General features: G+C 45.2%; 2 protein-coding genes across 8 annotated transcripts in view; both read right to left on the reverse strand.

The window, feature by feature from the left end:
* Positions 1-746: 746 nt before the first annotated feature.
* MARVELD2 (MARVEL domain containing 2) lies at positions 747-21,602 on the reverse strand. Of its 6 annotated transcripts, XM_072745390.1 has the most exons (9): positions 21,460-21,585; positions 18,983-19,034; positions 18,722-18,789; positions 16,710-17,858; positions 13,427-13,462; positions 7,070-7,218; positions 6,633-6,804; positions 3,341-3,391; positions 747-2,520 (listed from the first exon to the last, which is right to left on the reverse strand). In XM_072745390.1, exons 4-9 carry the CDS (start codon positions 17,841-17,843, stop codon positions 2,398-2,400), a joined length of 1,665 nt encoding a protein of 554 aa, XP_072601491.1. In that variant the 5' UTR covers positions 17,844-17,858; positions 18,722-18,789; positions 18,983-19,034; positions 21,460-21,585; the 3' UTR covers positions 747-2,397. The 6 variants fall into 6 exon arrangements, with proteins under 6 accessions (XP_072601491.1, XP_072601494.1, XP_072601489.1 ...); XM_072745393.1 differs by lacking the exon at positions 13,427-13,462 and having other exon boundaries at positions 21,460-21,596; XM_072745388.1 differs by having other exon boundaries at positions 18,722-19,034; positions 21,460-21,596.
* Positions 21,603-21,839: 237 nt separating this feature from the next.
* The window catches only part of RAD17 (RAD17 checkpoint clamp loader component), a 30,017-nt gene continuing 28,017 nt past the window's right edge, over positions 21,840-23,839 (reverse strand). For both annotated transcript variants that reach the window (XM_072745363.1, XM_072745364.1), the window contains one exon: positions 21,840-22,599. In XM_072745363.1, the coding sequence (XP_072601464.1) occupies positions 22,335-22,599 (265 nt within the window). In that variant the 3' untranslated portion in view covers positions 21,840-22,334. The remainder of the gene's footprint in view (positions 22,600-23,839) is intronic.

Genomic DNA, 23,839 nt, shown 5'->3' on the forward strand with positions numbered 1-23,839 from the left:
GAGCCTGCTTCTCCCTCTGCCTGTGTCTCTGCCCCCCTCTCTCTCTGTGACTATCATAAATAAATTTAAAAATATTAAAAAAAAAATAAAGTCAGGATACATGTTAAAGTCATATGCAAGAAAGAAAAATGTACAGGGATATTATCTTTGCTTCTAGATCTCACAACGTGCTAATGGTGGCTGTTGGGTTGGGTTGTATCCTCCCCCGCAAAAAAAGTTCTAACCTCTGGCACATTAAGAATGTTACTTGGAAATAAGGTGTTTCTAGGAGTGATTAGTTAAGATGAGGTCATTGGACAGAAGGTAGGTGGGTAACCCAATATGACTGCTGTCCTTATGAGGAGACAGCCATGTGAAGACAGACACACAGGGAAAAGGCAACATGAACGTGGAGGACTGGGGCGATAAACACACAAGTCAAGGAACATCAAAGATTGCCAGCAAAGTAACTTCCAGAAGGTTTGAGAGGGCTTGGCCCTGTTGACACCTTGATTTCAGACTTCTGCCCCAAGAACCATGAGACAACACGCGTCTGTTCTTGTAAGCCTCTCGGCTTGCGGTACACAGTGGCCTTGGCTTTGAATTTTTGCAAATAATGGGGGAGGAGGAAATCATCACCTGAACATCATGACCTACAGGTTTCTGATGGCTTTCAGTTTGTTTTCTGATAATGGGGAATATTTTCCAGAACATGCCCAGTCAACATAGGAATGCTAGAAAAACAAACAATAAAGGGTACGCAGAAATAAACAAGTCGTCGAAATTTTAATATGCCCAGGTACTGACATGAAAAAATTTAAAAAGTTAGTGTTACAACATTAGTTTTCGAAGATTAACGCTTACAATTATAGTAGAATCAAGCTTCACAAAGTTAAACTTCTTTAACACTTCATTTCTATACGAATCTAACTCTTTAGAAAATCTATCAAAATGGCATTATTTCATGGTTTTGGGTTTTTTCTTTTTCCCCTTTTTAAAAAGTATTGGTGTGCTTAAGTGAAATGTTAACATGCGGCCCTAACATATAAAACAGAAAGTGAAGCTGTTTCGGTTAAGGGGCTTCTAGAGGGGCCTTGCATTTTCTTAGGTGTCACCTCTCAAGACACTTAGGGCAGTAAGCTTACTCTGAGAGCCGCGGCATTAAAATATCAACAATAAACACTAAATGAGATTTCAGTGATAAAGAAAAACTAGGAAGTCCATTCAATATCCAACACTTCTTAGGCCTCTGGCTTTTCCAACTGCTTCTCTTTGGTTTCACTGCTTTAGAAAATTCTTTAAACAGTAATTGTTCAGATGGCAGCTATGTTATACTTTTGTGCCTAGGAATCTGTCCGCAAGGTAGATGCCACCAAATAGGATCCATTAACAACGACGTTTTAAAAACATTTTTTAAGGTAGTCCATTGTTCATACTAATAGAAACAAAACACTTCTTGCGGATAAAGCGTCGCAGCCAAGATAATGCTTGGGAAGGTGAAGCATTACAATACATCAAAAGGACATTCTAAGTAAATGTAGGATCACGGAGTCTCAGCCAACAGGGGCAGGAGAGGCAACAGTGGTCACACAATCCCTGTCCTGGACGTGGACAGGAACGGCCAGGCTGTGGGGTCGGGGGACCTCTGTGATACTGACCTCAGTGGGCCCAGGACCACAGGGAAGCATCCACCTCTGGCAACCTGTGATAAGAGTTATCGATTGCAGAAAAAGAAATCCATGAGACACATGGGCCTCCTGGGTAGCTGCTGGAGCTTGCTCATTAAGAACCCTTCCTTGGCAGTTTGTTCAAGTGACGATTGCTTCTGCAGTCTGCACCCTCTGATGGACTGTGTATAACGTACTGGGGTCTCCGCTCAGTGCTTTCCAGACAGGACTCATTTCACCCTCAAAACAATCGTCTCCAAGGTAGGCACTTCTCTTAGGTCCATTTTTACAGAAAATAGGCACAGAGAGATGAGGTAACTTGCCTGAGATCATAAGACTTGAAAATGTTGATCTCAGATTCAAAGCCCTTTCAAAAGAAGGCTTGGAAGAGAAATGTGTTCTAGAGAAATCCCAGGAGCCTGCCCGAGTTAAAGATGAAAAAAAGCAGCACCAGAAGTGATACGCTGTGTGCTCATCATGCTGTGAGGATGTGATCTCTAAACAACTTTTAATAGGATAGATATAAAACGTACACAGACGTAGCATTTCTTCCATCCTGAGTAAAGGCCCTCGGTAAATACGAATTTGTTTTGAAATGTCTGAAGTGAAATCGTACAAACATGGCATGATATACCAGCTAAATCAACTAGAAGCTGATGCAGGAAGCACTTGCTTCTCAGCACAGACTGGCACGAAAAGGACAGTAAATAAATATTAAGCTTAATATTAAAAAAGTGGTTTCAAATAAGGTTTAAGAATAACCTTGTACATTCCAATTCATTACTTTATCATATTCTTGGATTCTTTGCTTTATGTGAGAAAGTTTATTCTTCAGATAATCACAGCGTTCTTTTTTTTCCAGAAACGTGGGATCCTGGAAAAGAAACACAGCCATTATTTTAGCCTCTAGTTTCCTCAGTGAAGAACCTAGAAAATGTAGATTATCATCCAGAAACTGACCCTTCATAGCAGATTTTCTACAACAGGTTTGAAAATCTTCCTAATAACAGTTATGCTCTCTGCATTGTTAAAGTAGATTTTATTTTTTAGAAAACTTTTAGTTTCACAGCAAAGTTGAGTAGGAAATACAGAGAGCTGAGACAACTTTAACCTTCAGTACTTTAAAATATATTAAAAGCAAATAATACATATGGAAAAGATGAATAAAAGCTCTCTCCAGCCTCTACTGACCTATGCAATTAAGGATGGAGTAAAAAACATATAATAACTTAATTTTTTTTGAAGGAAGTGGCAGTGAAAAGTTCTATATTGGTGCTCCTTTCTCTAGGTTGCTAGAAACCAGGTTATAACAGAATGTGTTTAGGACAGAGAGGAGAAGAAAAGGCATTCAGGAGCCACTCCTATTCTCTAGTACGTAGCATCTGAAGAAATACTAAAAACAAACGACTTTAGCTGAAAGACTCTAAGGTTTGTCAGCTGACATCACTGTACCTGGAGAGGAACATAATTTGAAAAGAAAATGATTTTTTTTAAAAGATTTTATTTATTCATTCATTAGAGATGGGGGGGGGGGCAGAGACAACAGGCAGAGGGAGAAGCAGGCTCCATGCAGGGAGCCCGATGTGGGACTTTGTGGGACTTGATCCTGGGACTCCAGGATCAGGCCCTGGGCCGAAGGGAGGCACTAAACCGCTGAGCCACCCAGGGATCCCGAAGAAAATGGTTTTACTCACGTTCTTTTTTTTCTTAAACTCTTCATGGATTCTTGAAATTCTCTCATGTTCCTAAAAATAACATATTGTAGATACTTGAATTAAGACACTTGCTTTTACTCAGATTGTCTCCTAATATCTCAGCGTACACTGGGAATTAGAACAGGGAATAATTTGTATTGAAGACTATAATGAAAATATTCATGCACTAGAATTCGATGAACTAGATAACGATTAGGGGGCTTACTACCCGCCACGCGCTGGGATCTAGGGGTGAACAAGAGAGAAAGGACCCGCCCGCGTGAAATCTGAACTGAATCCCAGGGCCACTGCTTGCCACTTGTCTGATGCTCGGCAAGCCTTTTATCCTAAGACTCTGTTTCCTTACTGAGGTGGAAATAATAACCCCAAGTGCTTCATAAAGTGGTGAGAAGGTTCACATATTTGAAATGGTCCTCGTACAGTCCTTGGTATGTCATAACCACATTACACACGGGCATTAAGCGGTTGAGACTATTTGACTTTCAAAAATAACTAGTAAGGTTCCTTCTAAGTTTTACGGTACATATGAGATTTGTTAATGGATTGAACAGTCTATCCAAAGGGAACAGATTACTAGAGCAAGGCCCTCATTTATCCAAGGAAACTTGTGCGCTCGAGTTGTCGGACACTATAATAAATAAAATATAAAATATAATAATATAATATAATAATGAGAACATTTCTCATCACCCACCCAACATTCTTTTTGCAATATATTTTAGTTCTTCAGAGCCTCCTGCGTGAGCTTCATTTGTACTTTGATCTCGATGCCAGCATCAAGAATGACCCTGCTCATTCAGTTGTCACCTGTATGAAGAGGCCCTTAACTGGGAGTGGGCGGGCTGCCTGGGGCCAGGGGGTGCTGTGACGGAGACGCAGGCAGAGGTAAGAGTGGCAAAACTTTTCCTAGAGTCTGTCAGAGAAACTGAATTTAAGACAGCTAGGAAAAAAAAAAAAGACAGCGAGGACCAGAGAGATGATTTTAAGCAATATTCCTATTTTATAGGCTTAGGAAAGTCATGTGGTAAACTTTTCAAGGGCACACAACCAGGTTCGTGAGAGAACCTGTGCCTCCACACAGCCCGCTGCGCTGAACACCTTCCTGAGGCCCCGTTAGGAAATGAATGGGCCTTGCCAGCTGCAGCAGATGCCTGATGAGAAGTTGGCTTTCATGATACAGTCACTATCTCCACTTTAGAGACGGACGTGAGGAGACTCTGAGACTCGCTGTGGCCTTCGTGTTTGGCTACTTATGTACTTACCATGCTGTGTGCAAACCAGAGGAAACGACGGTTGATGACGCTGTACCGAAATATCGTGGGAGGACCCAGTCTCAGCCCCTCTCTAATGGGGACCCTGCCAGTCCTCAAAGGCAGACCTGCATGCCCGAGCCCTTGTCCACTACACAGAGCCCACAAACCAGAGCCCCGTGGGCTAGGCTCAAACTACATGGCACGATTGGATCGCTCCATGACATGTCTGTCAAGCAGCTTGCTCTCCCCAGTGTGGGCCCAACCGGTTTCCCGCAGCCTTGCTCAATCCTTCCTGCACTTCTCTGAGGGCCTATAAATTTGGGGGACCTTTTTGGACCTGTGGACCTTACTGACCCTTCAAATGGTACTAAGCAACCCTTGACCTACAATATTTGCTGGATTTCTCCTGCTTCCTGGTACTGGCGTCTCATAGACAAAACCGTTCCTTTGCTCCAAGATTGGGAAAATGCTACTAGTCTAGGTATTTTGGCTTAGAGAACTTTGTAATTTATTTATTTATTTTTAAAAGATTTTATTTATTTATTCATGAGAATACACACAGAGAGAGAGGCAGAGACACAGGCAGAGGGAGAAGCAGGCTCTATGCACGGAGCCCAACGTGGGACTCGATCCCAGGTCTCCAAGATCATGCCCTGGGCTGAAAGCGGCGCTAAACCACTGAGCCACCTGGGCTGCCCGAGAACTTTGTAATTTAAAGTGATTTAAATGTACACTGAAAAAAAAATAAATAAATAAATAAATAAATAAATGTACACTGAAGGGACACCTGGGTGGCTCAGTGGTTGAGCGTCCGCCTTTGGCTCAGAGCGTGACCCCAGGGTCCTGGGTTCAAGTCTAGCATCGGGCTCCCCTCGGGGAGCCTGCTTCTCTGCCTATGTCTCTGCCTCTCTCTGTGTCTCTCATGAATAAATAAAATATTTCAAGTAAATAAATAAATAAATGGGTGAATTTTATGGTATGTGAACTGTGTCTCAATAAAAAAACGTATCTGATAAAAAAAAATGCCGCTGATTATCAGGGCATTCCTCATTTCAGAAATCTTAAGATGAGAAACCCCCCACCAACTCCAGAACGGGACAGAAAGGGAGGGAGCCCCTGGTTTCCTCTGCCACCATGTCGGCGACCAGTCTGGTTGGGCCCAGCAGCTCAGATCTATGATCCATCCTCACGTACCATGTGCTCTTTGGATCTGGGGCAGTGACCACTTGGCCGTCACTTAGCCCTGGACAATGCAGAGAAGGCATGACCACTGGATGCTCCCCCCTTTGTGGATAAATCTCTCTTGACTGACCTTAGTTTAAGCATGCCATCGGTCTCCTTGGGGACCCTGATAGACTCAGTATGTATCTGAGGCAAACTCATAGTTTACTTAAATAAGAAAATAGGGGATCCCTGGGTGGCTCAGGGGTTGAGCGTCTGCCTTTGGTCCAGGGCATGACTCCAGGGTCCTGGGTTTGAGTCCCAGATCGGGCTCCCTGCATGGAGTTTGCTTCTCTCTCATCTTGTGTCTCTGCCTCTCTCTCTCTCTGTGTCTCTCATGAATAAATAAATAAAACCTTAAAAAAATAAAAAGAAAACAATTGTTTTATGACTATTTAAACTATTTAATAATTGAGGGTAAAGGGACGCCTGGGTAGCTCAACGGTTTGGCGCCTGCCTTTGGCTCAGGGCATGATCCTGGAGTCCTGGGATTAAGTCCCACATTGGGCTCCCTGCAGGGGGCCTGCTTCTCCCTCTGCCTGTGTCTCTGCCTCTCTCTCTGTGTGTCTCTCATGAATAAATAAAATCTTTAAAAAAATAATAATAATTGGGGGTAAAATACAGGAAACTACATAATGTGAATCGTAATCCTGACTCGTGTGCCCCTGAGGATCTCAAATAACTTTCCTAGACAGACAGCAAAGGCACAGGGTTCGTGTGGCCTCCCCCCCACTCATGGGAAGGTCAGATTCGATCCTTCCTCTGGCGGCTCCCCCCAGGTGGCTGTAGGCACTGACCTGTTGGTTTTCTGAACAACGCGGCAATCTGCTCATCACTGCATCCAGCTCATCAAACTTCCTCAGGACCGCCTGGACTTCGGCAGAGAGCTCTTTGTACTCCGAGAACTGGTCTTGGAACACAGCCTTATAGCGCTCCCGATCATCTTCTGTCTGAATCACAGGGTATTTTCTGAGTGGGGGCGAGAAAAGTTAACCAACGTTGTAACTTTTTCACTGAAAAGAGGCTGAATCAGCAATAAGCTTAGCTCGCTCCTCCCTGGCCATGCAGTAGTATCTTCAGTTCAATATATTACCTCCTGGGCAACAGACAACTGTTTACATAGAAATGATTTTAAGCAGAGGGCATGGCCTTAGAGACCAACAGGAAGATGAAACGCCCACGTGGGGGCGTTTCTCTCTTTCTACCTCAAAGAAGGGTTTGGACAGACACTCACGCCACATAGTCGGGCATCACGATGGGTTTAGGGATGTGGCCAGGAGGGATGTGCCCACTCAGGAATTCAGGTTTCATTTTTGTTGGTCTCAGTTCCTTGAAGTTAACCTCTTGGTCTCTCTGTCTGTCACCACTGATGGCCACTTCACACTACAGTTTGGGAGAAAAAGAGGATTTATTTGTAAACAGAGGCAGAGGGAGAAGGGGAAAAAAAGACCCACGAATTTATTCTTAGATGAAAACAGTGGGGAGAAGGTGGAAGCCACGATTAGTATTTCACTTGCGAAATGCATGCTTTATGGTCACAAAGCTGTTCTGAATGCCTTCGTGGCAGGTAAGGGGGACCACCTGACAGGTAAACAGGTGTGTGTGTGTCACATGCGGGTGATGAAATGTTAAAAGTGGGGTCTTACGCACTTTATTTAGGATTTATACCCCCAACTAGCTATAAGAGAATACAAAACATAGTTCAAAATTAGAAATTCAGGGGGATTCCCTGGGTGGCTCAGTGGTTTAGTGCCTGCCTTTGGCCCAGGGCGTGATCCTGGAGTCCCGGGATGGAGTCCCATGTTGGGTTCCCTGCGTGGAGCCTACTTCTCCCTCTGCCTGTGTCTCTGCCTTTCTGTCTTTCATGAATGAATAATAAAATCTTTTTTAAAAATTAGAAATTCAGGGGAAAGAGTGGAACAAGGCTCCTTAAGTGGAAAGAGGAAAAAAAAGGGTCTTGGGGAACTGCATATGCACCAACCCCACGGAGTCCCCAAGTAGGTCGGAAAGGGAGGCAAGTTACACTGTTCTCACTGCCTGAGAAAGGAAAGCAAGCCAACCTGAAGGAAAGGCAGTGGAGGCCTTTCAGTTCTCCAAGAGTCCTGACCTGTGGTGCCCTGGTTGAAGTCTCCCCGATTGCCCAAAGGGAAAGTTCCTTGAGGTCTTTTTGGTAAAAAATGGTACATTCAAGGGGTGCCCATGGGGTTCAGTTGGTTAAGCATCTGCCTTTAGCTCAGGTTACGATCCCTGGGTCTTGAGATGGAGCCCCTGAGTCGGCTTCTCCATGTCCCTGTGCTGCTCCCCCTGCTTGTGCACGCGCTCTCTCTCTCTCTCTCTCACTCTCAAATAAAAAAAAAAAAAAAATCTGTTTTAAAAAATGGTACAGGGAAGCCCCAGTGGCACAGTGGTTTAGTGCCGCCTGCAGCCCAGGGCGTGATCCTGGAGACCCTGGATCAAGTCCCACATCAGGCTCTCTGTATGATGCCTGCTTCTCCCTCTGCCTGTGTCTCTGCCTCTCTCTCTCTCTCTCTCTCTCTGTCTCTATGAATAAATAAAATCTTTTAAAAAAAATGGTACATTCAAAACAGGAGAAATAGCACAAGATGAAAAGGCCCGGAGAGGAAGTTGTGGGCCACTGGCCTCCAAGCGCTAAAATACCGATGGACAGGATGTCAACGCCCAGGGGAACCCAGTCTGGAATGGGCAGGCTGATACGCATGTACAGCTTTGGGGAAAGGCTGTTCAGGGACCCCAATGGGCAGGGCCCAGAACACCAACCACACCGGCGAGGCTGGTGGAAGCCGGGACAGGGGTTTCCATTTTACGCTGGAAGCAGTAAGATTCAGAGAGGTTAAGTAAATTTTCTAGGGCCTCACAGCCAGGAAGTGGAAAAGCCATAATTAAAACCCAGAACTTCGGGGCTCCTGGGTGGCTGGCTCGGTTGAGTATCCGCCTTCAGCTCAGGTCATGACCCTGGGAGCCTGGGATCAAGTCCGGCATCTAGCTCCCTTCTCAGCGGGGAGCCCACTTCTCCCTCCCTCTGCACCCCCCACCCCCTGCTGCCCCGTGCTCTCCCTCTCAAATAAAATAAAATCTTTAACAGTAAAATAAAATGAGGGGAGCCTCTTCTTGGCTTCAATAAATGGATTTCTATTTCAAGGCATCCCTCTTTAGCTTCTAAATATTTAACAATCCACCTGCCACACAGCTGGCGGAGGGAGCCACTAGGGAGCAAGCCAACCCTCTCTTGAGTTTGGCAGCAGCCCTAGGTGTCAAGCTCAGATTTCTGGGTCAAAATCATAAACTCTGCCCAGGTAAAATTTTTTTTCCCCCTAGGTAAAGTTTTCCAAGCAGGAACTCTTCATCTTCCTTACTTGCCCAGCCCTGATTCTAAGATTCACTTTTTTTTTTTTTATTTTTTTTTATTTTTTTTTCTTTTTTATTTATTTATGATAGTCACACACAGAGAGAGAGAGAGAGGCAGAGACACAGGCAGAGGGAGAAGCAGGCTCCATGCACCGGGAGCCCGATGTGGGATTCGATCCCGGGTCTCCAGGATCGCGCCCTGGGCCAAAGGCAGGTGCCAAACCGCTGCGCCACCCAGGGATCCCTAAGATTCACTTTTTAATACAAAAAGGGAGCTTTAAGAAGTCAGATGATTTTCACCGGGACTATTTTATCTGCTTTAAATTTTTCTGTTTTTGTGCTCTTAAGATTTTCCTCCACTGTATTTGGGTGAAATATCACCGATCATCAGTTCAGGAATCCTCACTGAGGAAAAAAAAAAAAAAGATCTGAAAGTACAGATAAGACAAGAGAATCAAAACCTCTTTAGGCTCTTCCTGGAGGGCTGCACTAGGCTCCAGCCCTGGGACGCGCCCCGCTCAAACAGTATTCCCGACTACAAACACACAGCCCCAGGTTTCACAGGACCTTTCTTTGCTTCTAGGGAAAACGAGTCTTGTCAGCAGGTATCAAGGAAACCTCTTACTGTGGGGTAAGAGAGAGTAATTAAGCACCGGGCTAAGTAATGGTATGGTTATAATTACTAAGCTTTTCAAATTAAAAAAAAAAAAAAAAAAAAAAAAACGCTGAGGAGGGGGGTTGGGGGTTGGGCAAAATGGGTGAAAGTGAGTGGGGGGGGGGTCCCCTTCCAGGGAACTTATTTAAGTCACAGGGATAAAAAGCCCAGCGTAAGGAATGTAGTCCGTATAAGAGTGTTATGTGGGGACGGATGGCAGCTACACCCACGGTGAGCACGGGATAAACGTCTAGAGAAGTCGAATCACCATGTTGTACGCCTGAAACTCACTTGTCACGCCTTGATTTGTCTGTCAACTTTTAGAAAGTCTTGTGAATAGCTGATAGCATAATCTGATGTCAGGGTTAGCAAGTCATAGTGTTAGCATGAGGAAGCAGGTTTCAGATCATCCTCAGGGACTGTCTTCTAAAGTCCTTTTCAGCTGGGTATTTTTCACGCAATCAGCATTATTTTAGGACTCTCACTGGGCTGCCATGCAGCCATGACGGTCATTCCCTGCCAGGGTGGGTTCATGGGTTTTCAGGTCAGTCCCTCTGAGAGGCAGGAGTTACCGAAGGGTTAAGGCAGTAGTACTGGCAACAGGGAATGAGGGTACTGGCCAGCATCTGACCAAGCCATTCCCATGATGACTCCCAACTGGGAGGAGGGCTCTCTTCATTTGGTCAACGTCACCTAGGTCTTTGTACTAATACTGGAAGGCAGCCATAGGGTAAATTAAGGAAGCTGCGCTTAAATCTCAAAGGGTTAGTATTATTAATGCTTTAAACATATGCTCTACCTTGCTTGTCAATTTTATTTGAAGTTGTTTATTAATTTAAATCGTTAAAAACTTAAAAAATTTTTGAAAAGGTAATGTATACATACACCTGACATATAATTCAAAAGGCCAATAGGGTATATGATGAAAAGTTAAGTCTCCTTCTCCCCTGGCTCCCCACAGTTAGGTGGTGGCCCGCCTAAAGGCAGCTGCTTTCTTACTGTCTGTTGGTCTATCTACCTGTTATATAACAGTTTAAAAGTGAGCATCCATTTAGCTTACTCTGATTGTGAGTACCACTGAGTTACAACAAGCCTAACTGAAATGCACATCCTGACAGCAATAATATATAAATATCAAAAATTAACACACAAGGGAATCAGGAAGTTAAAGTACAATAAGATCAAAGAATACCACTGTAACCATAGGAACAATATGCATAGTGCATTGGCCTGTAGCTCTAGGTCCATATTGCCTTGGGATAGAGGAAGTCCTCAGTCTTCTGTAGACCACCCATTTATCCCATCCCTGGTTAGTCAAGGCTGCTCAAGTATCATGATTTCTAAAGATTTATGGATCTCGGCAAGGCTCCACTGCAAACTGCAATTCAGATAACCTAAGTGTCAGAAGTAATTTAAGGCAACTGACCCATTAAAAACTCTGGCTAATTACAGTTCCCAAAAGGGACGCCTGGGTGGCTCAGTGGTTGAGCATCTGCCTTCGGCTCAGGGCGTGATCCCAGAGTCCTGGGATCCAGTCCCGCATCGGGATCCCTGCATGAGACTGCTTCTCACTCTGTCTGTGTCTCTGCCTCTCTCTCTCTCTCTCTCTATGTCTCTCATGAATAAATAAATAAATCTTTAAAACAAAATTACAGTTCCCAAAAGATGCTCTGACAATTAAAAATGCTGAGTTTGAGACATTATCATCAATAAATTGATTTCCCCAGGAAATAGCAGGGAACATAAATCTTTTTTTTTTTTTTTTTGAGAAACAAGTTTAGTTTTGTAGTTCTTGCTTACTCTCTATTCCACACATACACACACAGACACTTTGTCTATGGTTTTCTTTTCCACTAGATTTGTAAAATCTCCCAGGAAATGGAGATGATGTACCACATAGTATTCATATCACTAGCCCACCATCTAATTGGGACATAGCTTGTTCAAGGAATGAATGTCGACACGGATGTATTCACCACAATCCCTTGGACAAAGTATCATCTGTCCACTCCAGAAATCCCTCACTTTACTGTGAACCAAACATTTTCATATAGTATTTGTGCTAGAGAATAAAGTTGAAAAAAAAAACCCACCTATAAAAGGTATTTTCAAAATGTACGCACTTAAAGGACTTTATAAACAAGCAATCCAGGGATGCCTGGGTGGCTCAGCAGTTGGGCGTCTGCCTTTGGCTCAGGGCATGACCCCGGGGTCCTGGGATCGAGTCCCACATCGGGCTCCCTGCAGGGAGCCTGCTTCTCCCTCTGCCTGTGTCTCTGCCCCTCTGTGTGCCTCTCATGAATAAATAAATAAAATCTTAAAAAAAAAAAAAGAACAAAAAACGAGCAATTCAATAAAAAATGGACTGGATACAAAAAAGTTAACAGGGAAGGAAAAGCAACATAATACATGAAAAATGCTCAATCTCACTCCTTATAAGAAAAATGCACATTGTAACTACCTTAGATATTATCGTTTTTCACCTATGAGGCAACCTGGCAGTCAAAACAAGCGTACACATTCATACAATGCAATACTATTTAGCTATAAAAGGAGAATCCAGTTCTTTATGTACCAGTAAGGAAACAGCTTAGAAACATAGTGTTACGAAAGAAAATATAAGGGGCATATCCATGTGTATGAGGTACTAGCATCTGTGTGTGCATGCATATATTTACACGTATGAGTAATATGAACGTACATCTGAAAGGAACCACAAGGTCCTGATGACACCAGTTCCTTCCAGTCGGGAGAGCTGTAAAGCTGAGGAACTGGCATGAGAGAAGACTTCGGACTAGAAATCCTTTGAATTCTAAACCAAGTAAACGCACTCCCTTTCCAAAGAAAAAGTTCCAAAGGCTGGATTCTCAACCTCTTGCTTAGAAATAACGCCCAATATTTTAAAAAATGGACTTTTCAATGAGGTGAAATTTTGATTAAGATATATTAGGCATTTACATATACGTAAATAATTGTAACGACAGCATCTCATGTAATCCTCTCAACAGACATGTGAGGTAGGGATTTATTGCTATTATTCCGACTTGACAAGAAATCAAGGCAAGCAAAGTGAGATACCTTGACCACTGCTGCGCTGTTAGTCAATTCTGGAATAGGAATTTTCTTCCTGCCACAACAGAATTTGGCATCATCTGGAAGTTAGGTGAGAAGGACGGCAAAAGACAGCAAAGGACAGCAAAGAACAGCAAAGAACTTTTAAAAAGGCTATGGAAAGTTCGAGAGAATCAGTTCTTCAGTTAAAAAAAATTATTAAATATAAAGAGAGCCAATTGCTCATGTGCATAATCTTTTTAACCCAGAGAATGAAAAGAAGCTACAAGAAGTATAAGAACTTACGGTCTTGCCCAATATACTTTGTGTTTATGTCTAATTTGATCCTTTCACAATGAGAAAAAAAAGCTCAAAGTTGAACTCAACTTTCAGTTCGAGACTCAGTGTAACAGATTCACTTTCAGAGACACAGTGAGGATCTGCTCCACAGGTCAATAGACTGGGGAGAAAGTATTTAGCAAATCTAGACATCAAATACAATGTGATCCTTATTCTTACCGTTTTCCTTTTTGATGGCAATGATGGTTCACTTACCTAGAACAACAACAACAAAAAAAAGTTAAAATGATTTTTTCAGAGGGTATGGGGCTGGTTGGAAATATTTTCATCCATTTGCATTTAAAGCCCAGTTGCCATTTCACAGACGTTGCTTCTCTACTTGACAGATGCTACTCCTCCGGATCCCAGTGTCATCTGAGGGGCTACCAGACGTGGAGGGTCGGGGTTCACTAACTCCCTGCCAGGCGGGAACACACAGCACAGCTGGAATCACACACAGGACAGGGACTAACAGGCAAATCGCATTGAATCAGCTGGAGGCCTCATTTATTCTTGGCTCCTATTACCTCATGTAATTAGTTTGAAACAGTCATAGTCATAAAGTTAATAGGGGAAAAAAACCCTACGGGCCGTTATAAGTTCTCACTTTTAAGAAGTCACAGCAACACAGAGACTGGCACAAGCTCCCACGTGAGAGGTAACTCAAGTTTTTTTTTTTTTTTTTAAGATTTTATTTATTTATTCATGAGAGACACAGAGAGAGAGAGAGAGGCAGAAACAGGCAGAGGGAGAAGCAGCCTCCATGCAGGGAGCCTGATGCGGAACTCGATCCTGGAACCCCGGGGTTACGCCCTGAACCAAAGACTAAACCACTGAGCACCCCCAGGCGTCCCAAAATTTTTAAATTCTTTATTTTGTGTATGCAGAGGTGAATTTAAGAAATAGGCTTAATGTGCTGCGATGAATTTTTAGAAATAACTTGATTCTATGTGGAGTTCTACTGGGATTAATATATTTTGTGACGAGAGAGCATGGATCACGTTGAAACAATGTTGAGGTTCTTCCTATAACACGCTAAAGTATCTTTCATACAACCAGGAAAGTTTTTCGTTGTTATGCATAAGATTCATGCAGAAGTTTAGACACAAAATGTATAGGTCAGTGAGTAAATAAATAGGTTACTGAGTGAATAAAGACAGGATTTCATTTTTATCTACAGGTTTGCCTATATATATATATATATATATATATATATATATATATATATATTTATATAATTTATAATTATTCAGTATCTAGGAAATCTTTGAAAAGCACAAAAAGAAAAACGCACACAATATATTGACTTAAAATTAAGAAAAAATTAATAAGATATTTTTGGTAATATAGAAATTTCTGATACAGGGGCCCCTAGGTGGCTCACTGGTTAAGCACATCTGCCTTTGGCTCAGGGTGTGATCCTGGGGTCCTGGGGTCGAGTCCCTCATCAGGCTCCCTGCAGGGAGCCTGCTTCTCCCTCTGCCAGTGTCTCTGCCTCTCTCTGTCTCCATGAATAAATAAAATCTTAAAAAAAAAAAAAAGAAAGAAATTACTGCTACACACTCCTCCTTAGAAGAAAACAAAACATTAACTTATTTCAGGGTATAATGAAGCTAAAAGAACACACTCTTAACATTTTTGCTACTCTTCAAATAAAATAATTTTACTATATGTGCTGCCGAAGAGAGCACTCCAATAAAATAATTTTAAATATGACTTTTGTAGAATCTGATCCTCCAGGTATTATTATTATTATTATTACTAATTATTATTATTTCTCCTATTTAATTAGTCAAATCCAGAAATAAAAACAAGTGCCAGGCTCCCATTCTAATTTGGGTACACTCATCTCCCCCCAACCCCCAAATAAGAAAACATCCAAATGCCTGGGCAAGTGTTCACAGTGCATGTTCACTGCAACTCAGCCTCTCAACACTTAAAGAAAAAAAGAAAAGGGGATCCCTGGGTGGCTCAGTGGTTTGGCGCCTGCCTTTGGCGCGGGGCACGATCCTGGAGTCCCGGGATCAAGTCCCGTGTTGGCTCCCTGCGTGGAGCCTCCTTCTCCCTCAGCCTGTGTGTCTCTGCCCCTCTCTCTCTCTCTCTCATGAATGGATAAATAAAATCTTAAAAAAAAAAAAAAAAAGAAAAAATGTGGATCCCTGTATCCTTAATTTTAGTCACCGAAAGAGCGGCACTCATCGTAACCTGTAAATGAACACTTTCCTCCGATAACTGAAAAGGTTTTTTTTTTAAATTTATTTTTAATTAACCTTTGCTGCACTCAAGCATCCACGCTGTCCTCAACCTTTTGCTTCCACGAGGACACATTTACTATACTGAAAACGGTATTATTCTCCGATGCAGAAATCGGGTAGCCATGTTGCTCCCCTTGGGCATCGCGGCGGCAACGGTGCAGCCAATGAACCATAGATCGGATTACACATCTGGGACCTGCCTGGGGTGTTGACAACAAGTGACATGGCGGTAGCATGGGCCGTCCCACGGAAAGCAGGTTGGATACGGGGAGCTAGGAGTTTCGAATTTCAGATCGTATAAAATTAAAATTAAAATTAAAATTAAAATTAAAAAAAAAAAAGAAAGAAAAATGAGGGGATCCCTGGGTGGCTCAGCAGTTTGGTGCCTACCTTTGGCCCAGGGCAAGATCCTGGAGACCCGGAATCGAGTCCCATGTTGGGCTCCCTACGTGGAGCCTGCTTCTCCCTCTGCCTGTGTCTCTGCCTCTCTCTCTGTATCTCTCATGAATAAATAAATAAAATCTTTAAAAAAAATTAAAAATGATAAAATAACAAACAAATAAAATAAAATAAAACAAATAAAATAAAGCAAATAAAATAAAGTAAAATAAAACAAATAAAGTAAAATAAAATAAATGAAATAAAATGAAGTAAAATACTTAAAATAAAACAAAAATAAAGCAAATGAAATAAAATAAAATAAAACAAATAAAATAAATGAAATAAAGTAAAATAAATAAAACAAATAAAGTAAAGTAAAATAAAGCAAATAAAATAAATAAAATAAAATAAAGTAAAATAAAACAAATAAGACAAATAAAGCAAATAAAGTAAAATAAAATAAAGTAAAATAAAATAAATGAAATAGGGATCCCTGGGTGGCGCAGCGGTTTGGCGCCTGCCTTTGGCCCAGGGCGCGATCCTGGAGACCCGGGATCGAATCCCACGTCGGGCTCCCGGTGCATGGAGCCTGCTTCTCCCTCTGCCTGTGTCTCTGCCTCTCTCTCTCTCTCTGTGACTATCATAAATAAAAATTAATTAAAAAAAATAAATGAAATAAAAATAAATAAAATGAAATAAATAAAATGAAATAAAATAACACAAGGGCTTTTATAAACACCTTGTCTTGAGGACGAGGCGTTTTGCGGGAGCGGCCCCCGGGGAAGGGGCAGGGGCAGCGGCAGCGGCAAAGGGCCCGCAGGTCTCACCTCCCGCGGCTCCAGGTACTGCCTGTGCCTCCGGGCCGCCTCGTGCCTCCACAGCTTCAGGCAAACCAAGGCTCCGATGAGGTAGACGATGGTGATGCCGAAGAGGAAGATGAGGGCGGCGACCTGGCCCCCCTCGACCCGGCAGAGCAGCGCGTTCATGGGCGTGTTGAACAGCGGGTAGGAGCACAGGCCCCCGCGGTTGGTGTCGTTGACGTACACGATGGCCGCGGCCATGTACAGGATAAACAGGGCGACGTTAAGGGCGAACTCCGTGAGGGGCCACCAGCTGGAGTCCAGGAGGATGGCCCGGTAGTAGGTGGTCATGCCGAGCACCAGCACGCCGACCGTGCTGACCCAGGCCAGGCCGGCGACCACGAGCACGAAGGGGGTCCTGGGGCCCCCGTAGTAGTAGCCGCCGCCCAGGCCGCCCAGGCCGCCCGCGCCGCCCAGGCCGTAGGGCTGCCCGTAGCCCACCAGGTTGTACCACTCGCTGTCCTTGTACAGGTAGGCCGTGACGCAGGCGAACACGCCGGCGCCCAGCAGCAGCTCCAGCACGCCCAGCACGCGCAGCAGGCCGGCCCACGACTTCATGAAGGAGTACCTCAGGCGCAAGGCCTCCTCCCTCTCGCTGCCCGAGCGCGCGCGGCCGCCCGACCAACCGCAGGCGTCGGGGGCCCAGGCGGCCTCGGCGTCACCGGCGTCTCCGTGGGACGCCACGCGAGGGCCCGGCGGGGAGGAGGAGCCAAGGCTGGGCCGCCCGGCGGGCCTCGCAGGAGAGGCCGGCGGGGAGCACTCCACTCCGTCCGAGATGTACCTGACGTCAGACCCCGCCCTGCCCCACCGCGGGGCCGCCTTCCCTCTGAAGAAGTTCTTCCAGGACTCCGGGACGAAGCGCCTCACGGGCTTGAGATCCGGGGCGATGGCCGGCTCCTCCGTGTCACTTGAGTAGAAGTCTGGGCCGAAGGGCGGATGTAACGGGAGAGGGGGCGGCGGCAAGGGATCGGCGCTCACCGCCAGCTCACTGTCGCCGAGCGTCCGCAGGGTACCTGTGGGGCCGTCGCTGGACGGGGACTCCCTTGGGACGCCATCGTAGTGCCTGTCCCGGCTCCTGGACCTTCCATCATCCGATGACATTGGTGACCTTTACACCTGTGGCCGAGATTAAAGTCATCGCTCATGCCCAGCGAGTCATTCTTTCAGGTAGGCTTGGTTTTATTCACTTTTTTTTTTTTAAGATTTTATTTATTTATTCATAAGAGATAGATAGAGAGAGAGATTGACAGAAAGGCAGAGACACAGGCAGAGGGAGAAGCAGGCTCCATGCAGGGGGCCGGAGGTGGGACTCTATCCTGGGACCCTGGGGTCAGGACCTGGGCCAAAGGTAGCGCTAAACCGCTGAGCCCCCCAGGGATCCCCTTGATTTTATTCACTTAATGGCAGACGACCATATTTAGGGAACCAGTATGATCATGTCTGATTGTCGAGACATGTAAAAATGAGAACATAAACTATTTTAAACATACCTCACATAGGAGCCAGGGATATTATCATTGTTCTCTATGATTTTAAGGGCAGTCAAAATTAAGATCTTAGTTCTGTTTTTTTTTTTTTTAAGATTTTATTTATTCATGAGAGACACATAGAGAGAGAGAGAGAGGCAGAGGCAGAGACACAGGCAGTGAGAGAAGCAGGCTCCATGCAGGGCGCCCAATGTGGGACTCGATCCCTGGTCTCCAGGATCACACCCAGGGCTGAAGGCAGGCACTAAACTGCTAAGCCACCCAGGGATCCCCACGATCTTAGTTCTGAGTGAAAACATTGATAAGTCTAATCTACCTGTGAGCCCTATGAACAACAAAGGGCAGAAACCATACAAGAAGCTGAATTTTAATAATGCAGTATCCCAAGACACCCCCAAGCAGAATCCTTTCCCGAAACATCGAAATCAAAATATTTAATAGTTGAGCATACCAGAGTCTGATGGGTCAGCAAATAGTCTTCATTCTCCTCACCTCAAATCCTGCTCTGGAATGGCCCGGGAGACGCGGTCCGTTACACACAGGGATTGAAGCCCTTTTTTCTGAAGTCAGGAAAGTGCATTTAGGGGAGTTGCGGCTTCCCCTCTAAAATATGAATACTTGATACTAGATTTAAAAAACTGAATTGTGAGAGGGGGAAAAATCACTGAAGGTTAAGATTCCACAAAAGTACAACGCAGAGCCACCATGTACATCACGTGTGGAAATCTTTATAGAGCAGTCACCCAAAGGCACCTTGTTGCTGCACGGCGACACTCAAAAGTATCTCAGAGGGGCTTTGATCCACCTAAAAAATAAAGCAGAGACGGGATGAGCACTGGGTGTTATGCTATATGTTGGCAAATTGAACTCCAGTAAAAAAAAAATACAAAAAAAACCCACAACATATTGTTCTTCAAAAAAATTTAAAAAGTGCTTTAAGCAATAAAAAATAAAAAATAAAGCAGAGAAAAAGCACTTTTCCTACACCTGTTGATTTCCTTCACAAAACCAGCCACTTTCTGTCGACAAAAAGGACACTCTTCGCTAATGTAACTACGAGGTTTAAGGCACAATGAATTTCTCCCTCACGTTGCTTAGAAGCGAGCACTTACTGAAAACGCACCGGGCATGTAGCACTGTACTTGGCACTATGAAGGTCTCAAAGTTTAACTGGAGCATCTCACCTTTGTGGTGTTGAACCGCTTAGAAATTCCTAAGGCTTTGGTTTTTTTGTTTGTTTGCTTTTTTTTTTTTTAACAGAGAGAGAGAGCAGAAGGAGAGGGAGGGGGAGAGAGAGAATCTTAAGCAGGCTCCACGCCCGATGTGGGGCTCGATCTCACGACTCTGAGATCATGACCAGCTCGAGTGCCCCACTAAGGCTATGTTTCACTTTGTAAGATGGGAACCTATCACTCAATGAATATTTACCAAACACCTGCCATTACACCAGACGTCCTAAAAGTGCATCCATGAACAAAACCAACGGAAATTCCTGCACTCATGGGACTTAAATCTCAATGGGGGATGGGGGGAGGATTCCAGATAACAGATAAGGGAAATGAAATACACTGACTGGACGGTAAGGAACAAAGTTAAGAATGCTGATTAAGAAAAGCACTTTGCCGGCAGGGTTTATACAATTTTAAATAGAATGACCTGGGACGTCTTCATAGAGAACGAGATGTCTGAATGTAGAAATGAAGGGGGGAAGGAGGAGGCCAGGCAAGCATCAGGGGAAGTGATCCAGGCGGATGGAAAAGCTAGTGCAAACGCCTTGCAGCAGGAGTGCCTGGCAAGTTCAAGACCTATGAAGCCCTGCAGGCCAGGGGGAGAGCAGAGAGAGGGGGGGTAATTGGCAGAATTAAGTCCACCTGAATTATTAGGGCCTCGAAAACAAATGGGAAGGGTTTTGGCTTTTGCTGGGAGAGAAGTCAATGGCGTGTTCTGAGTAGAGCAGTGACACGATGTGACATGTTTTAGCAGGATCAGTCTGGATGCTATGTCCACAGCATACTCGGGGAGGCAGGGGGCCAAGAGGCCGCTGACTTGATCCAGTGGACCATGGTGGTAGCAATGGAGATAGAAAGAATTCAGGTTTTTTTTTTTTAATGCAGGGGATTAGAAAGGTTTAATTATAGAAAATTTCAATCAGGGGATCCCTGGGTGGTGCAGCGGTTTGGCACCTGCCTTTGGCCCAGGGCACGATCCTGGAGACCCGGGATCGAATCCCACGTCAGGCTCCCGGTGCATGGAGGCTGCTTCTTCCTCTGCCTGTGTCTCTGCCTCTCTCTCTCTCTCTGACTATCATAAATAGATAAATAATTGAAATACGGTTTTGCTATGAAAAGTCGAACCAAAAACACAGAAGTAAGGTGAGCAAGTCTTACAGACGTCACCTGTTTGACGCACATGCGTCTAAAGGAGATCCCATTGCTTACTTCCCTACACCAGTAAAAAAAAAAAAAAAAAAAGAGTGCCCCGGGCTCTAATGGATTCACCTTATCTTCACCTGTGCAGAGTGGCGCATCTGGATTAGAACACCTTATCGAGGTTTAAGGGAGAAAAATGATTTTTATATAAAAAGCAGAAAGTCAGTGTGAAGAATCATGGAATAACAAAAGACGTGCTCTTCGACGGGGCGGCCACCCCGCCCTCACCGCGGCCGTCGGGGCGGGCACCGGGGACCGGGCTGCCCTCCTCGGGGACGCCGGGCCCGGAGCGGGAGGCCGCACGGACCCAGGAGCGGGTTAGCGCGCCGTGAGGCTCCGCAGGGCCCAGGGCAGCGGGAGGCCCCGGGGGTGCTCACGGCCCAGGCGCGAGCGGCAGGACCCTGGGGTCCGCGCGTCCCACATACCAGCCCCTTTGCAGAGCCGACGGGACGCCCCAAAGCGAACGGAACTGAGTCGGCGCGCAGGCCGGGATCCCGGGACCCCAGCGCCGGGATCTCCGCCCCATGCACCTGCCCGCGGCGCACCTGCCCCCGCGCAGGGCTCCCCGCCCCGCGCACCTGCCCCCCGCGCGGGGCTCCCCCACCCCCGCGCACCCGCCCGCGTTCCTCCGCGAAGGCGGGCTGCTGGAGCCCCTGCGCGCGGGCCCCGCTCCCCCGGGCCTCCCCTCCGACCGGCCTCGGCCGCAGGCTACGGCGGGGCGGAGGGGCGAGCGCCGCGGGCCTCCGGTCCCCACCCGCGCACCTGCGGGGGCCGCCGGGCCCCTCCCCCCGGCCCACTCACCTGCGCGGCCGCCGGGAGGAGCGCGCACGCCGCCCGCCGCACGGAAACCGGGCTCCGCTCCCGGGGCGGGGCTGAGGCCAGGGCGCCCCGCCCGGCTTTGTCAGCCGGACTCCCGCTCGCTCGCGGCCCGGAGGGGCGGACCCGCCCCGCACCTCGCAGCGTCGGCGCCGGGCCCAGCTCCGCCCGCCGGAGCGCCGCCCACGCACCCCGGAAAGGCCCCGACAGGTGGGCCTAACCTTGCTGGAGTACCCGGCGCAAGGCTGATACGTTTCTCCCGGTTTTTTGAAAACTTAACAATGGATAAAGGAGACGCATGCACTATGCCCAATGATACCTCGCCGGCAATACATATTAGGAAATATTAAAAGAAGAAACGAAAAGAAATTCAACATTTTAATTTTGATATAAATTAAGTAAATACTTTCCAAAAAGCATCTAAAGTAGTCCACTGTACAGCATATAAAAATGGTATTGAGAAGTCAGAGACCATAGAGAAACTGGATAAGGCACAAGATTTATTTACACTCAATTGCATACTAAACTTTCATAATTCGTATTTACAACCCCATAAAGTCTTAGTATTCTAAATTATTCCTTCACATTTTTTGATATTTGGCATAATGTTCAAACACACTTCATTCACACTGACCTCTCCCAACACCAGACACAAGACTAAATAAATACTAGAAAAAAAATTGAGGCTTGATCTTCTGTTTACTTCAAGATGACAGAGAAGTCAGTTTCTTGTGCTGAAATACTACAAGAGTGGAGAATTAAACTGTCATTCACTTGAAAAGTGTATTATCTTTGTTCAGATACAACGGAGTAAAATGAACATGAATCTGCCAGTGGCACCATGAGCAGCAGGCTGGCTTCTATGGCCCATCGCTTTCATAGTCTTCTATTACCAGCTCTTCTTCTTCCTCGTCTCCTTGGCCTGAAAACGTCTGAGGCTGGCTGGCGGGCAGTTCACTTCCACTATTTTGACTCCAAGGCAGACAGCACGTTTCAGTCTCAGCAGTCTGAGTGGGTTCGCCCAGAGCTTCCTCTGCAGGCGGCCCTCCATTAAGCTGGGCTTCATCTCCACTGTCAGGGTCTATCAGTCCGTGTTCCCTGTCCGTCAGGGCTTCCATTTTCAACCTGCCAGATTCATAATACAAGCATTAATAATAACCAAAAAAGGGGGTACCTTTAAATTATACCATGCATGTGAGAATTATGTTTTCTCCAGTCATTCATTTATCTGGACTCTGCTCACTGTTTTGCCAAGCCCTTTAGTTTATTATTTACTTATTTAGAAAGTATTTATTTCTTCCAGAGAGAGGCAGAGACATGGGCAGAGGAAGAAGCAGGCTCCCTGCCTGCCATCAGCCTGATGCAGGACTCGATCCCAGGATCACGACTGGAGCCAAAAGCAGACAGACACTCAAGCACTGAGCCATGGAGGTGCCCCAAACCCTTTAGTTTAATTATATAAACAAAAGCACAAGGTAAATGACAAAATGAAAAAAATCATTACAACTTACAAAACAAATGACTTAACGTCTTTAACTAAGGAATGTTTACAAATAAAAAAGAAAAAAATAAATTGAATAGAAAAATGGGTAGGGGCACCTGGGTGGCTCAGATGGTTAAGCAACGGGCTTCTGATTTTGGCTCAGGTCATTATCTCAGAGTCTTTAATATTCTCTTAATATTATTCCCTCTCTCTCTCTCCCTCTGCCCCTCCCCAACCTTGTGAGCACGGATGCGCTTGCACACTCTAAAGAAATAGAAAGATGAGTATAAAACATGGGCAACTTACATAAAAAATACAAATGGTAACTAAATTGTTCAACCTAATTAATGATTTTAAAAACTGTTAACATAATGAACTATCATTACTTTACCATCATCTTTAAAAGTGGCAGTGATTTTTAATTTTTTTTTAAGATTTTATTTGTTTGGCAGAGAGAAAGAGAGAGAGAGAGGACAAGCAAGGGGAGTGGCAGAGGAAAGACAAGCAGTTTCCCTGCTGTGGAGGGACTTGGAGTAAGGACTAAATCCCAGGACCCTGGGATCATGACCTGAGCTAAAGGCAGGTGCTTAACCAACTGAGCCACCCAGGTGCCCTTATTAATGTTTTATTTATTAAGTAATCTTAAACCAACGCTGGGCTCACACACACAACCCTGAGATCAAGAATGGCCTATGCCTGACTGAGCCAGCCAGGCACCCCAAAACCTTTTAAAAAGGTTTTAATAAAAACCCAGCAGTGTCAAGAGTTAGGAGAAAAGAATATACTGATACATTGTAAGTGAACATAAAATTGATAAAATATTCTTGGAAACAATCTGGCAGTATCCAGCAAAGGCTTCAGAAAAGTGTGTATCTGTTGATT

The sequence above is a fragment of the Vulpes vulpes genome, unplaced genomic scaffold (genome assembly GCF_048418805.1).
Source record: "Vulpes vulpes isolate BD-2025 unplaced genomic scaffold, VulVul3 u000000652, whole genome shotgun sequence".
NCBI classification, from domain to species: Eukaryota; Metazoa; Chordata; class Mammalia; order Carnivora; family Canidae; genus Vulpes; species Vulpes vulpes.

Excerpts from the sequence above, each read along its gene's own strand:
- MARVELD2 (XM_072745388.1), bottom strand. The coding sequence starts at position 17,843 with ATGTCATCGGATGATGGAAGGTCCAGGAGCCGGGACAGGCACTACGAT. Across the intron at positions 13,463-16,709 it reads AGTACCTGGAGCCGCGGGAG|GTAAGTGAACCATCATTGCC; the intron begins GTGAGACCTGCG and ends TTGTTGTTCTAG. Across the intron at positions 3,392-6,632 it reads GTTGTTCAGAAAACCAACAG|GAACATGAGAGAATTTCAAG; the intron begins GTCAGTGCCTAC and ends TGTTATTTTTAG.